Source organism: Oryctolagus cuniculus, chromosome 16 (assembly GCF_964237555.1).
Source record: "Oryctolagus cuniculus chromosome 16, mOryCun1.1, whole genome shotgun sequence".
NCBI lineage: Eukaryota > Metazoa > Chordata > Mammalia > Lagomorpha > Leporidae > Oryctolagus > Oryctolagus cuniculus.
The window spans coordinates 68,008,161-68,022,533 of record NC_091447.1 but is presented as its reverse complement, the minus strand read 5'-3'; the positions used below and the strand labels follow the sequence as shown (position 1 = coordinate 68,022,533).

At 40.8% G+C, this 14,373-nt stretch overlaps 1 protein-coding gene across 1 annotated transcript; it reads right to left on the bottom strand.

Annotated features, from left to right (window-relative positions):
- Positions 1 to 547: 547 nt before the first annotated feature.
- LOC100343359 (olfactory receptor 7E178-like) lies at positions 548 to 5,592 on the bottom strand. Its single transcript, XM_070059529.1, has one exon. It carries the CDS (start codon positions 1,796 to 1,798, stop codon positions 755 to 757), a length of 1,044 nt encoding a protein of 347 aa, XP_069915630.1. The 5' UTR covers positions 1,799 to 5,592; the 3' UTR covers positions 548 to 754.
- Positions 5,593 to 14,373: the final 8,781 nt, after the last annotated feature.

Genomic DNA, 14,373 nt, shown 5'->3' with positions numbered 1-14,373 from the left:
CTAGCTCCTGGCTTTGGATTGAAACAGCTCTGGCCATTGTGGCCAACTGGGGAGTGAACCAGCGGATGAAAGACACATCTCTCTCTCTCTCTTTCTCTCTCTCTCTCTTTCTCTCTTTCTCTCTTTCTCTCTTTCTCTCTCTTTCCTGCCTCTCCTCTCTTTGTGTAACTCTGAATTCCAAGTAAATAAATCTTAAAAAAAAAAAAAAAAAAAAACGAAGCCAGCGCTATGGCTCACTTGGTTAATCCTCCGCCTGCAGCACTGGCATCCCATATGGGTGTCGGTTCTAGTCTCGATTGCTCCTCTTCCAATCCAGCTCTCTGCTGTGGCCTGGGAAAGCAGTGGAAGATGGGCCAAGTGCTTGGGCTCTGAACCCTTATGGGAGACCTGGAGGAAGCTCCTGGTACCTGGCTTCAGATAGGTACATCTCCAGCCATAGAGGCCATTTGGGAAGTCAACCAATGGAAGGAAGACCTTTCTCTCTCTCTCCTCTCTCCCTCTCTCCCTCTATCCCTCTCTCCCTAAGTTGCCTGTCAAATAAATAAATTAAAAAAAAGAGTTGTTCATCTGTCTAGGATGTCTGCATTAGCAAAAGGAACTTATAGTACCATAGGATTCAGACATCCTGTGGTAAATATGAACAAAATTCTGTAATGCTCTCCACCAAAAACACCAAAAGAGGCCACTTTAAGGCACAATATGGAGAGAAAAGAGCCTCAAATACCATGGAATGAGGGAGGTGAGATGTGTAGTTCTAGGACTCAGTTTTGCTGCTTTTCCAACCAGTAATCCAAATGCATGGCACTGAGACGGTATTGCTGAGGAGCCTCCAGATGGCCCTCTTGATGTCCCTGTTCCTCAGGCTGTAGATAAAGGGGTTGAGCATGGGGGTGACCAGAGTGTACCCCACTGAAGCCCAGGCATCCTGTCCCGGAGAAAGTGAGAAAGTTGAACTGAGGTAAACCCCAAGGCCTGTTCCATAAAATAAGCAAATGACTGACACGTGAGAGCCACAAGTAGAGAAGGCTTTGTACTTCCCACCTGGTGATGGGACCCTCAGAATGGAGGAAACAATTTTATAATAAGAGAAGAAGAGTGCTGACATAGGGAGAAAAGCATATAAGACACCAACAAAACATACAAATATGTCATGAATGATCGTGTCAAGGCAGGTGAGGTTGAGAAGCTGAGAAGGGTCACAGAAGAAACTGGAAATTTCAACATCCTTGAAGCAGGTAACTTGCAAGACCATTAAACTGTGCAGCAGGGAATCCAAAAGGCTGGCCACAACTGACACTGAAACTAAGAAGCCGCAGCGTTGGGGGTTCATGATGACCTGGTAATGAAGAGGGTGGCAGATGGCAACAAACCTGTCATAGGCCATCACTGTCAGAATGAAATCATCCATGCATTCAAAGATGATGGAAAAAGACATCTGTGTCAGGCAGTCCACATAGGAGATGACTATGCTGTGAGTGTGGATGTCCACAATCACCTTGGGAACCGTGGTGGAGGTGAGACCCATGTCAGCCAAGGACAGGTTGCAGAGGAAGAAGTACATGGGGGTGTGGAGGTGGGAGTCTGAGATGACAGCCAGGATGATGAGCAGATTCCCGAGCACTGTGACCAAGTACATGGACAGGAACAGCACAAAAATGAGGGGCTGTAGGTCTGGATCCTCTGAGAATCCCAAGAGATGGAATTCTGAGACACGTGTAAGATTTTGTGTTTCAATATAACCTGCATTCCTTCTGGAAAAGAAAATAGTGTTTGTAAAAGGAAACTGATGAACAGGCATCCAGCACTCTGTATAAGTTTTCAACTCAACTAGTCATAGATATAGTTCAAGAGTAACTCTAAGGTTTATACAATAAACAGAATTAAAAGAAAATGTTAACCTGGTGCTATACAGTTTTGAAATTCATAATTTTTATGATGTGTTTTGCCTTCTTATTTACACTGGTAAGCATACAATTTCTTCCAGTCTTCTCAAGCGTAACACACTCAGGCTTCTTAGGGTGCTTACATGATTGGTTTTCATGTTATTCAGCTCCTTCCATGCATATCTACTTTAGAGACACTCAAATGAAAAATTTTAGAAGACCATAAACATTAGAAGGACTCAGTCCATGATCACAGTCAATTGTAACTTATTCTTTGAATTCATTTTTAGTTTTTTAGTTTTTAGCGGATTTAATTTAGTTCATAGACACAATATAATAATATTCACTCTTCATTCCCTCCTCGCTCACTTTTTTCCTTTTTGAGATAATATATTTTGAATCTACAATATGTTATTCTATACTTTTAATGATCAGTGATTACTTTAACATTTACTATCTATGGGTGAAATGGTCATCTTTCCATTCAATTACTATTTATATCACTTGCCTATATTTCTGTTAAACTAGGGTCTTTGTGCTTTTCTACTTGCTAAATTTTCATTTGGTGAAGCACCATTTGCTTTTAAAAAGGAAGAATAAAAAGTGTCCCTATTTGGAAAAACATTCTTGCTAACAGTGTGCTGTGTACCTTATTTTCTTGTAACCAACAGTATAGTTTACTTGACTTGAAATAATTATAATAACCTTAAGAGCTAGAATTGCATTATCTAATCACCAAATTAAAGTTGGGTATTTACAATCAGGAAATATTGCTGGGTATCAGTTGCCCTCTAGGGTTTTATCATTCTTAGCTCTTCTGATTGCCCTCCTTTGTAGATGGAAGTAGTCACTCAAGTATTGTGTGTCTGCTTGTTTTGAGAGGCAGAGACACAGACAGATAGAGATTTGAGAGTTTCCCTCCACTGGTTCACTGCCCCAAATGACTACCATGGCTGTGACTTCTCCCATTCAGAAGCTTTGGGAGATAGAATTCAATCCAGGCCTTCCACATGTGTGGCAGTAACCCAAATATTTTATCATCACCACTACTTCCTATCATCTGCAGTAGCAGGAAGCTGGATTGAGGAGCCAGATCTGGGAATCCAACCCAGGCATGCCAGTGTGGGAGGTGGGCATCTTAACCGCAATGCTATATGCCCACTCTCAGTTGTCCTTTAGCATCATTTACTATATAACTCCTTTCATTTGTTTTGTGGACTTCAAATCTTGATAAAAGTAGTTTGATGTCACATGGTTATGTGTACACAGATAGTGACTTCCAATGTAACACTACTACACTAGGCACCTGACAGTGATGTAAAATAAGGAACTTAAAGGGCCATCGGCATTTTTCAAATATTTTAATATGCACCCCTTATAACCTCAGGTTTTTTTTTCTTAAAAAAATGCTATATAGATGATGTTTGCTTTAAACTTGTTTAAAGCTTTTATTCTGTTTCATTTCATGGCCTGGTCATTCTGCTTTTGGTTTTTCTGATCAAAAACCTTCTTGCCTGTAGTTGAAGTAAGGGAGATCAGGGAAGACCCAGCACCAGCTTTGAGTTCCCATCATCCTATGTAGAATTGAAAGATTTTCATGATGCCATTTCCTGATGGTTGGATTACAGTTCTCTAACTTCAGCTGCCTAAAGGCAATGCTAATTCATTCCTTGGTCTTGGAACCCAAGACCCAAACCGCATGCCTCTTTCTCAGATTAAGTGAGTGATTTCAAGAGTTAGGGACAAAGTGGATGGCTGAGGTGAAATCTTGAAATGAAAGAGAGAGAGAGAGAGAGAGAGAGAATGAGAATGAAGCCCCAGAATGACCCTGCGCTTGTTCTTTCTCTTATCTGCATTTGAACTCAGCCATACTTTACCTAGTGCTGCTCACTCTGCTCTACCAAGAAACCCCAAGGTAAGATCACAATGAACTGGGGTCCCTTCCTGGAGTGACAGGAAAGAGAAAGAGATGGCTGCTATATCAGTGGGGAATATTGGACATGCTCCCCGTGTCTACAAACTACCCACGTGTCTCAAACATGACTTCACCCTTTTCTACCCCACAGCTTTTGACAAGTTACACAAAAACTCAGGGCTCCTCACCTCTTCTGTAAGATAACAATAAATGTGGGCAACAGAACATAGTTTTATGTTGATGAAATGAAACAAGCTACTTAGAACCTGGGGTTCAGAGCCTGGCACTTAGGAAGCCCTCAATAAACTGTGTGATGTTAGGGACATGGCATCCTCCCCCTCCTCCTCACCATCACCTTCATGACATTGCTGAGTGCTCAGGGGACAGTTTTAGGTATGCACAGGCTGCTGTCATGAAGAGACTGCCAGTGGTTCTGAGAATCACTGTGGGAGGGAAAAATTCAAAATGAGAAATCTTGGACCCTGATGAGAACCAAGAACATAAACTGGCACAGGCCTCTGACCTGAAACTGTCTATGGTTTCCCTCCCAGCTGTCTACCCCAGCTGTCCTGCTTGTCCTGATAATGAGGAAACAGTGTTCCTGACAGCCCCATCAATTTCCACTGTCTCCCTCGGCACTTACTGGGCTGTGCTGAGTCTGAGCAGAGTCATGACCAAGGGTGATGGCTCCACTGCTGCTCTTCTGCCTGGAGTTCAAGGGAGCCTCAGGCTTGGACTCAGGACAGGGAAGGAGACAGACTCAGTCTGGGGCTTCCTGATGCAGACACACACGTGGAGAGGAGTGACCATTATATTTCCTCTGCAATGTCATGGTCTGTAGGCTGTGGCTCATTGCTTGCACTGAGAGGACCTTGGGGGCTCAATGCACAGAGCTCCTAATTAGCCTATAGACCCATGTAGCCCAGACTCTGATGACTTGCTGATGCTAATGAGAGAAATAGGAGAAAAGTAAGTGCACCTGGAATGTTCTCCAAGGACCGCTCACCTCAGATTCTTGCTGCTGAATTCCAAGATGCAGAATCTTTACATAAAATTCAGACTTCTGTTCTCCATGTTCACAAATCCCAATGTGATTCTTTCAGTCCATTGCAGCAGTATGAAAAGCATGGAGAATTCCATTTTCTATGCCAAGAATCTGAGACTATCTGCATTTTTTCAGTTAGCATTAGTCTCTAAAGACAACTCCTATATTCATTTCCTAAACCCTTGCTTTTGCTGGCATTGAATGTGTTGAAGATTTGTGGGCATTTTAATCATTTAAATGGCTTTTTCTCAATTGTGTCTATGGTTGAATATATATTACCAAGTTATTGATAATTACACATTTATTTGATATTTTATGCATGGAGCTGCAGTATGAAAGGCTGGATATACTTCAAGAATTTGTAGAAATGCAGGATTAAAACAAATTTCAAAATTTTTCCCTCACACTTTTGAAGGGCCCCATATGTATAAAAATATCTTCATTTAACCTTGTGATACAGTAAATAGACATGTAAACATTCAGACTAAGAAACATTGTAGGGGCCAGAGCTGTAACATAGCGGGTCAAGTCACAGCCTGCAGCACCAACATCCCATTTGGGCACCTGTTCAAGTCCTAGCTGCTCCACTTGTGATCTAGCTCCCTGCTAATGCACCTGGAAAAGCAGTAGACTATGGCCTAAGTGGCTGAGCCCTGTCACATGTGGGAGACCCAGAGGAAGCTGCTGGCTTCAGGCTCAGGCTGGCCCAGCACTGGCCATTTTGGCCATTTGGGGAATGAACAAGCATATGGAAGATATTCTCTCTCTCTCTCTCTCTCTCTCTCTCTCTCTTCCTCTCTTCCTCTCTTCTGCTCTCTCTCTCTCTCTCTCTCTCTCTCTCTCTCTCTATCACTCCTTCTCTTTCTTTAACTCCGTCTTATCAAATAATCTTTTTTTTTTAAAAAAAAAGAAACACTGGAAAAGGAATGCAGAATTCTTACTGATAGTTCCTGAATGCTACCCATGAACCAAGATTTAGAATTCAGGTGTTTGTACTTATACTTTTCTTTTGAGTGACTAGTCCAATCTAATTATGTCAACTGCCCTGCCCATGAGGAAACCATACTTCCTACAGTACCTCTTGCATCCACTGTGTCCCACAGATCTCACCTTCTGTGCACCCCTGCTGTAGGACATGTCTGGGGAATGAGGGTCCATTGACTTGTCTTCCCAGTGAGCGATGAGGGCTGAGCTATCTCCTCAGGACAGTTGGGAAGACAGCCAGGTCTGGGCATCCTAATACAGATTACTGTGGAAAGAGAAGACACAGGCACAGTATTTCCTAGTCTGGAACCAGTACTCTTATTTAAAAAGTCATTCTTTGTATTTGAATGACAAACAAGAACAGAAAGACAAAGGGAGAAAACTTCTGTTGACTGATTCACTCCCCAGCCCACAAAACCCAGTGCTGAGTCAGGCAAAGCTAGGAACTGATGATTCATCCTGGGTCTGCCATGTAGGTGGCAGAGCCAGAAATACTACAGCCATCATCTGATGCATCCCAGGGTGAACAGTAACAAGAAGTAAAAACTGGAAGCAGAGCAAGGACTCAAACCCAGGCACTCAAAACTAAGATGCCTGCATCCCCAGTGGCATCTTAACTGCCATGCCAAATGCTTGCCCCGTGCACTAACATTAAGATTGCACAGGATATTTTCTCAGAATTTCTTGAGCACTTAAGCACTGAACAGTGGGTCTCTGATGTTGGTGTGTAAGCACCACAAGATTGTGCATCTATCTATCTTCTCCCTAGCATGTTACACAACCCATAAAATGATCTGCTCTCAGCCACATCTTCCTGCAGAACTGTCAGTTGGGTGGGTGTATCTTTGCATCTTGTAGTTACACAGTTTACCATACTGCTCCATGGTGTATCATCAGTCATGTAGTCCAAAGAAATAACCATGATTTCTCTTCTTCCAGCAGCATCTCCCAATGATGTCACAAACAGATGTAGCCATTCAGCAAATGCTGCCAGTACAGAGGCCTCTGATGTTTGCTCTCCAAGTAAATGATCATTGCACACCAGAATGTATTTTCCTTAGGTATTTTAATGTGTGTTATTATGTCATTAAGGCTTTAATGCGGTATACTTTGGAGATTAGTGACATCAAGAAGGTGATGATATAGGAAACTCTAGCTCTTCATTTCCCTCATTGGGATTGGATTTACCAACATTTTGGACCAAATTGCCTTTGTTAGAACTCCACAAACAGTTCAGAGATTGTGTCAGCCTAGATGAGTGCAAAGCCAGGGAGAAGTGTATCAAAATATGTTTGTTCAGCACTCTGGCCTCAGAATCAGCCCTTAAAGCATTCAGAACTGGCTGAAAAGCCCATGACAGTATTTCAGGCATGGAAAGCCAAGACACTCTGGCAAAAAGAAAATGACCTAAGTGAAAGTTCTCTGTGAGTGAGATCCCAGTGGAAAGAACAGGTCATCAAAGGAGGTACCTTTCTCTGAAGGAAGGAGAGAACTTCCACTTTGACTATGACCTTGTCTAAATACAAGGAGAGTCGGTGAACTCGGAAGGCCTCCATAGCCTTGGCAACTCATGACTGTAGCCTAGGGTGATTATTGACACCATACACAAGAGTGTCAATTTGTTAAGTCAACTACAGGAGTCACTGTGCACTTACTCCTCATGTAGGAGTCCTTAATGTGCTGTACATTGTGAGTTAATGCTATAACTAGTACTCAAACAGTATTTTACACTTTGTGTTTCTGTGTAAAATGTTGAAAGCTTTACACTTTGTGTTTCTGTGCAAACTGTTGAAAGCTTTACTTAATATATGCTACATTGATCTTCGGTATATAAAGAGAATTGAAAATGAATCTTGATGTGAATAGAAGGGGAGAGTAAGGGGAGAGGGGAGGGTTGTGGGTGGGAGGGAAGTTATGGGGGGGAAGCCATTGTAATCCATAAGCTGTACTTTGGAAAATAATATTCATTAAATAAAAGTTGAAAAAAAAAACACGTTTGTTGCATTTTCCACTACAGAGCTCCCTGTCCCAGAAACAGCATAGCAGAATGAGAAGAATCCCAGCTCCTGGGAGGGAGTTCCAATCTCTCATGGAAGGGAAAGAGAAGGTGGAGTGTTCATCCCAAGTTCTGTCTTCTCAGGGCTGCCTGAGGAACTGGTTCATACCTTGCCTGCCTTGGAACTCCGATGGTAATGGCATTAAATAGTACTAACTGCCCTGAGAGGTAGTGCAGTACCACAAACAGACACTAGGGGGAGGTTGAGGAAATGAGCTCTGGAGAACAAAGGCTAACCCCTTTAATTGCACAAATCTCACACAGAAGCCCAGGGAAGTTTTGGGTGTCACCCACAATCTTTTTTATCTTTTATTTAATGAATATAAATTTCCAAAGTACGACTCATGGGTTACAATGGCTTCCCCCCCATACCGTCCCTCCCACCCACAACCCTCCCCTTTCCCACTCCCTCTCCCCTTCCATTCACATCAAGATTCATTTTCGATTATCTTAATATACAGAAGATCAGCTTAGTATACCTTAAGTAAGGATTTCAACAGTTTGCTCCCACACAGAAACATAAAGTGAAAAATAATAGATGATTTTTTTTAAATGATGATGAAATCAAATCAGACCTATTGTCATGTTTAATCCCAGTGAGAGTCAAGTTGGGAATTGATAATTTCTTTTTTTTTTTTTTTACAGAAGATCAGTTTAGTGTACATTAAGTAAAGATTTCAATCGTTTGCACCCCCATAGAAACACAAAGTGAAATATACTGTTTGAGTACTCGTTATAGCATTAAGCCTCAGTGTACAGCACATTAAGGACAGAGATCCTACATGAGGAGTAAGTGCACAGTGACTCCTGTTGTTGACTTTACCAATTGACACTCCTGTCTATGGCATCAGTAATCTCCCTATGCTCCGGTCATGAGTTTCCAAGGCTATGGAAGCCCCTTGAATTCTCCGACTCTTATCTTGTTTAGACACGGTCATAGTCAAAGTGGAAGTTCTCTCCTCCCTTCAGAGAAAGGCACCTCCCTCTTTGAAGACCTGTTCTTTCCACTGGGATCTCACTCACAGAGATCTTTTTGCCAGAGTGTCTTGGCTTTCCATGCCTGAAATACTCTCATGGGCTTTTCAGCCAGATCCGAGTGCCTTTAGGGCTGATTCTGAGGCCAGAGTGCTATTTAGGACATCCGCCATTCTATGAGTCTGCTGAGTATCTCACTTCCCATGTTGGATCACTCTCCCCTTTATTTATTCTATTGGTTGGTGTTAGCAGATACTAGACTTGTTTATGTGCTCCCTTTGACTCTTAGTCCTTTCATTATGATCAATTGTAAACTGAAATTGATCACTTGGAATAGTGAGATGGCATTGGCACATGCCACCTTGATGGGATTGAACTGGAATCCCCTGGTATGTTTCCAACTCTACCAATTGGGGCAAGTCAGCCCGAGCATGTCCCAAATTATACATCTCTTCCCTCTCTTATTCCCACTCTTATGTTTAACAGGGATCACATTTCAGTTAATTTTCAACACTTAAGAATAACTGTGTGACAATTACAGAATTAAACCAGTCATATTAAGTAGAACAGACAAAAAAAAATACTATGAGGGATAATGTATTATGTTGTCCATTAGCAGTCAGTGCTATGCTGATCAAGTCACCATTTCTCATAGTGTCCATTTCACTTCAGGAGGTTTCCTTTTTGGTGTTCAGTCAGTTGTCACCGATCAGGGAGAACATATGGGATTTGTCCCTTTGGGACTGGCTTACTTCACTCAGCATGATGTGTTCCAGATTCCTCCATTTTGTTGCAAATGACTGGATTTCATTGTTTCTTACTGCGGTATAGTATTCTAAAGAGTACATATCCCATAATTTCTTTATCCAGTCTACCATTGATGGGCATTTAGGTTGGTTCCAGGTCTTGGCTATTGTGAATTGAGCTGCAATAAACATTAGGGTGCAGACCGCTTTTTTGTTTATCAATTTAAACTCCTTTGGGTAAATTCCAAGGAGTGGGATGGCTGGGTCGAACGGTAGGGTTATATTCAGGTTTCTGAGGAATCTCCAGACTGATTTCCATAGTGGCTTGACCAGTTTGCATTCCCACCAACAGTGGGTTAGTGTCCCTTTTTCCCCACATCCTCGCCAGCATCTGTTGTTGGTAGATTTCTGTATGTGAGCCATTCTAACCGGGGTGAGGTGAAACCTCATTGTGGTTTTGATTTGCATTTCCCTGATTGCTAGTGACCTTGAACATTTTTTCATGTGCCTGTTGGCCATTTGGATTTCCTCTTTTGAAAAATGTCTATTGAGGTCCTTGGCCCATCTCTTAAGTGGGTTGTTGGTTTTGTTTTTGTGGAGTTTCTTGATCTCTTTGTAGATTCTGGTTATTAACCCTTTATCTGTTGCATAGTTTGCAAATATTTTTTCCCAATCTGTCTGTTGTCTCTTCACTCTCCTGACTGTTTCTTTTGCAGTACAGAAACTTCTCAATTTGATGCAATCCCAATAGTTGATTTTGGCTTTGACTGCCTGTGCCTCCCGGGTCTTTTCCAGAAATTCTTTGCCTGTGCCAATATCTTGAAGGGTTTCTCCAATGTTCTCTAATAACTTAATGGTGTCAGGACATAGATTTAGGTCTTAAATCCACGTTGAGTGGATTTTTGTGTAAGGTGTAAGGTAGGGTTCTTGCTTCATGCTTCTGCACGTGGAAATCCAGTTTTCCCAGCACCATTTATTGAATAGACTGTCCTTGCTCCAGGAATTCGTTTTAGATCCTTGATCAAATATAAGTTGGCTGTAGATGTTTGGATTGATTTCTGGTGTTTCAATTCTGTTCCATTGGTCTATCCATCTGTTTCTGTACCAGTACCATGCTGTTTTGATTACAACTGCCCTGTAGTATGTCCTGAAATCTGGTATTGTATTGCCTCTGGCTTTGTTTTTGTTGTACAAGATTGCTTTAGCTATTCGAGGTCTCTTGTGCCTCCATATGAATTTCAGCATCATTTTTTCTCGATCTGCAAAGAATGTCTTTGGTATCTTGATTGGGATTGCATTGAATCTATAAATTGCTTTTGGGAGAATGGACATTTTGATGATGTTGATTCTTCCAATCCATGAGCATGGAAGATTTTTCCATTTTTTGGTATCCTCTTCTATTTCTTTCTTTAAGATTTTGTAATTCTCATCGTAGAGATCTTTAACGTCCTTGGTTAAGTTTATTCCAAGGTATTTGATTGTTTTTGTAGCTATTGTGAATGGGATTGATCTTAGCAGTTCTTTCTCAGTCATGGCATTGCTTGTGTATACAAAGGCTGTTGATTTTTGTGCATTGATTTTATATCCTGCCACTTTGCCAAACTCCTCTATGAGTTCCAATAGTCTCTTAGTAGAGTTCTTTTGATCCTCTAAGTACAGAATCATATCGTCTGCAAAGAGGGATAGTTTGACTTCTTCCTTCTTGATGTGTATTCCTTTGATGTCTTTTTCTTGTCTGATGGCTCTGGCTAAAACTTCCAGAACTATGTTAAATAGCAGTGGTGAGAGTGGGCATCCCTGCCTGGTGCCAGATTTCAGTGGAAATGCTTCCAACTTTTCCCCATTCAATAGGATGCTGGCTATGGGTTTTTTATAAATTGCTTTGATTATATTGAGGAATGTTCCTTCTATACCCAATTTGCTTAGAGTTTTCATCATGAAAGGGTGTTGAATTTTATCAAATGCTTTCTCTGCATCAATTGAGATAACCATATGGTTTTTCTTCTGCAGTCTGTTAATGTGGTGAATCACATTGATTGATTTGCGAATGTTGAACCATCCCTGCATACCAGGGATGAATCCCACTTGGTCTGGGTGGATGATTTTCCTGATGTGTTGTTGTATTCTATTGGCCAGAATTTTATTGAGGATTTTTGCATCTATGTTCATCAGGGATATTGGTCTGTAATTTTCTTTCAGTGCTGCATCTTTCTCTGGCTTAGGGATTAAGGTGATGCTGGCTTCATAGAAAGAATTTGGGAGGATTCCCTCTTTTTTGATTGTTCTGAATAGTTTGAGAAGAAATGGGATTAGTTCTTCTTTAAATGTCTGGTAGAATTCAGCAGTGAATCCATCTGGTCCTGGGCTTTTCTTTGTTGGGAGGGCCTTTATTACTGTTTCAATTTCTGTCTCAGTTATGGGTCTATTTAGGTTTTCGATTTCTTCATGGTTCAATTTTGGTAGATTGCATGTGTCCAGGAATCTATCCATTTCTGATAGGTTTTCCTGTTTGCTGGCATACAGGTCCTTGTAGTAATTTCTGATGATTCTTTTTATTTCTGTGGTGTCTGTTGTTACGTTTCCTTTTTCATCTCTGATTTTATTGATTTGGGTCTTTTCTCTTCTTTATTTAGTTAGTTGGGCCAATGGGGTGTCAATTTTGTTTATTTTTTCAAAAAACCAGCTTCTCGCTTGGCTGATTTTTTGTAATGTTTTTTTGGATTCAATCCTGTTAATTTCTTCTCTGGTTTTAATTATTTCTCTTCTCCTACTAGATTTGGGTTTGGTTTGCTGCAGTTTTTCTAGGTCCTTGAGATGCACTGAAAGCTCATTTATTTGGTACCTTTCCAATTTCTTGATATAGGCACCTATTGCTATAAATTTGCCTCTCAATACTGCTTTTGCTGTATCCCATAAGTTTTGATATGTTGTGTTGTTGTCTTCATTTACTTCCAGAAAGTTTTTGATTTCTCTTTTGATTTCTTGAATGACCCAGTGTTCATTCAGGAGCATGTTGTTCAGTCTCCATGTGTTTGCATACTTTCTGGGGTTTCCTGAGTTGCTAATTTCCAGCTTCATCCCGCTGTGGTCTGAGAAGCTGCATGGTATGATTCTAATTCTTTTAAATTTGCTGAGACTTGCTTTATGGCCTAGTATGTGATCAATCCTAGAGAAGGTTCCATGCGCTGCTGAGAAGAATGTGAAGTCTGTAGATGTAGGGTTGAAAGTTCTGTAGATATCTGTTAGATCCATTTGGGCAATAGTGTCAATTAAATCTGCTGTTTCCTTGTTGATCTTCTGTCCGGATGATCTGTCTATTTCTGAGAGTGGAGTATTGAAGTCCCCCAGTACTATTGTATTGGAATCTAAGTCTCCCTTTGAGTCCCTTAACATATCTTTTAAATAGACCGGTGCCCTGTAATTAGGTGCATATACATTTATAATAGTTCCATCTTCCTGTTGAATTGAACCCTTAATCATTATATAGTGTCCCTCTTTGTCTCTCTTAACAGTTTTTGTATTAAAGTTTATTTTGTCTGATATTAATATGGCTACACCTGCTTTTTTTTTGGTTTCTGTTGGCATGGAATATCTTTTTCCAACCTTTCACTTTCAGTCTGCTTGCCTCTTTGTTAGAGAGATGTGTTTCTTGTAGGCAACAAATAGTTGGGTTGTGTTCTGTGAGCCAGTCAGCCAAACGGTGTCTTTTAACTGAAGAATTCAGACCATTAATGTTCAATGTGACTATTGATACGTAGTGACTTTGCCCTGCCATTTTCCCGGAAATATTTTCTAGTATATGTTTGAGCTTCCCATGCTCTTTTACTGGTAGGTGTTCTTCCTTTCCCTTCTTTCATATTGATGGCCGTGTTTCTGTGTTTCTGAGTGTAGCACATCTTTAAGTATCTTTTGCAGGGCCAGACGAGTGGCCACAAAGTCTTTCAATTTCTGTTTGTTATGAAAGGTCTTTATTTCACCTTCATTCACAAATGAGAGCTTTGCAGGATATAATATTCTGGGCTGGCAATTTTTCTCTCTTAGAACCTGTGCTATGTCTCGCCATTCCCTCCTAGTTTGTAGGGTTTCTGATGAGAAGTCTGCTGTGAGTCTGATTGGAGATCCTCTGAGAGTAATCTGACGTTTCTCTCTTGCACATTTTAGGATCTTTTCTTTATGTTTCACTGTGGTAAGTTTAATTACCACGTGTCGTGGTGAGGATCTCTTTTGGTCATGTTTATTGGGGGTTCTATGAGCTTCCTGTACTAGGATATCTCTGTCCTTCTCCAAACCTGGAAAGTTCTCTGCTAGTATCTCACTAAAAAGGCCTTCCAATCCTTTCTCTCTCTCCATGCCTTCAGGAACTCCTAGAATCCGAATGTTGGTTTTTTTAATAGTATCCTGTAGATTCCCAACAATATTTTTTAGGTTTCTAATTTCCTCTTCTTTTCTTTGGTTTGACTGTATGTTTTCCTGTGCTCTATCTTCTAAGTCCGATATTCTCTCTTCTGCTTCACCCATTCTGTTTTTAAGGCTTTCTAATGTGTTTGTCATTTGATCTATTGAGCTCTTCATTTCATTTTGATTTCTCTTCACTATTACACTTTCCTGTTCTACTAGTTTCTGAGTTTCATTTTGACTCTTCCTTAAAATTTCATTTTCACGAGAGAGATTTGCAATCTTGTCCATTAAGGATTTCTGTAGTTCAAGGATTTGCTTTTGAAAACTTCTAAATGTTCTTATCATAAATTTTTTGAAATCTGTATCTTGCA

Bases quoted from the DNA above. Each gene is read 5' to 3' on its own strand.
- LOC100343359 (XM_070059529.1), bottom strand. From the start codon at position 1,798: ATGCCTGTTCATCAGTTTCCTTTTACAAACACTATTTTCTTTTCCAGA.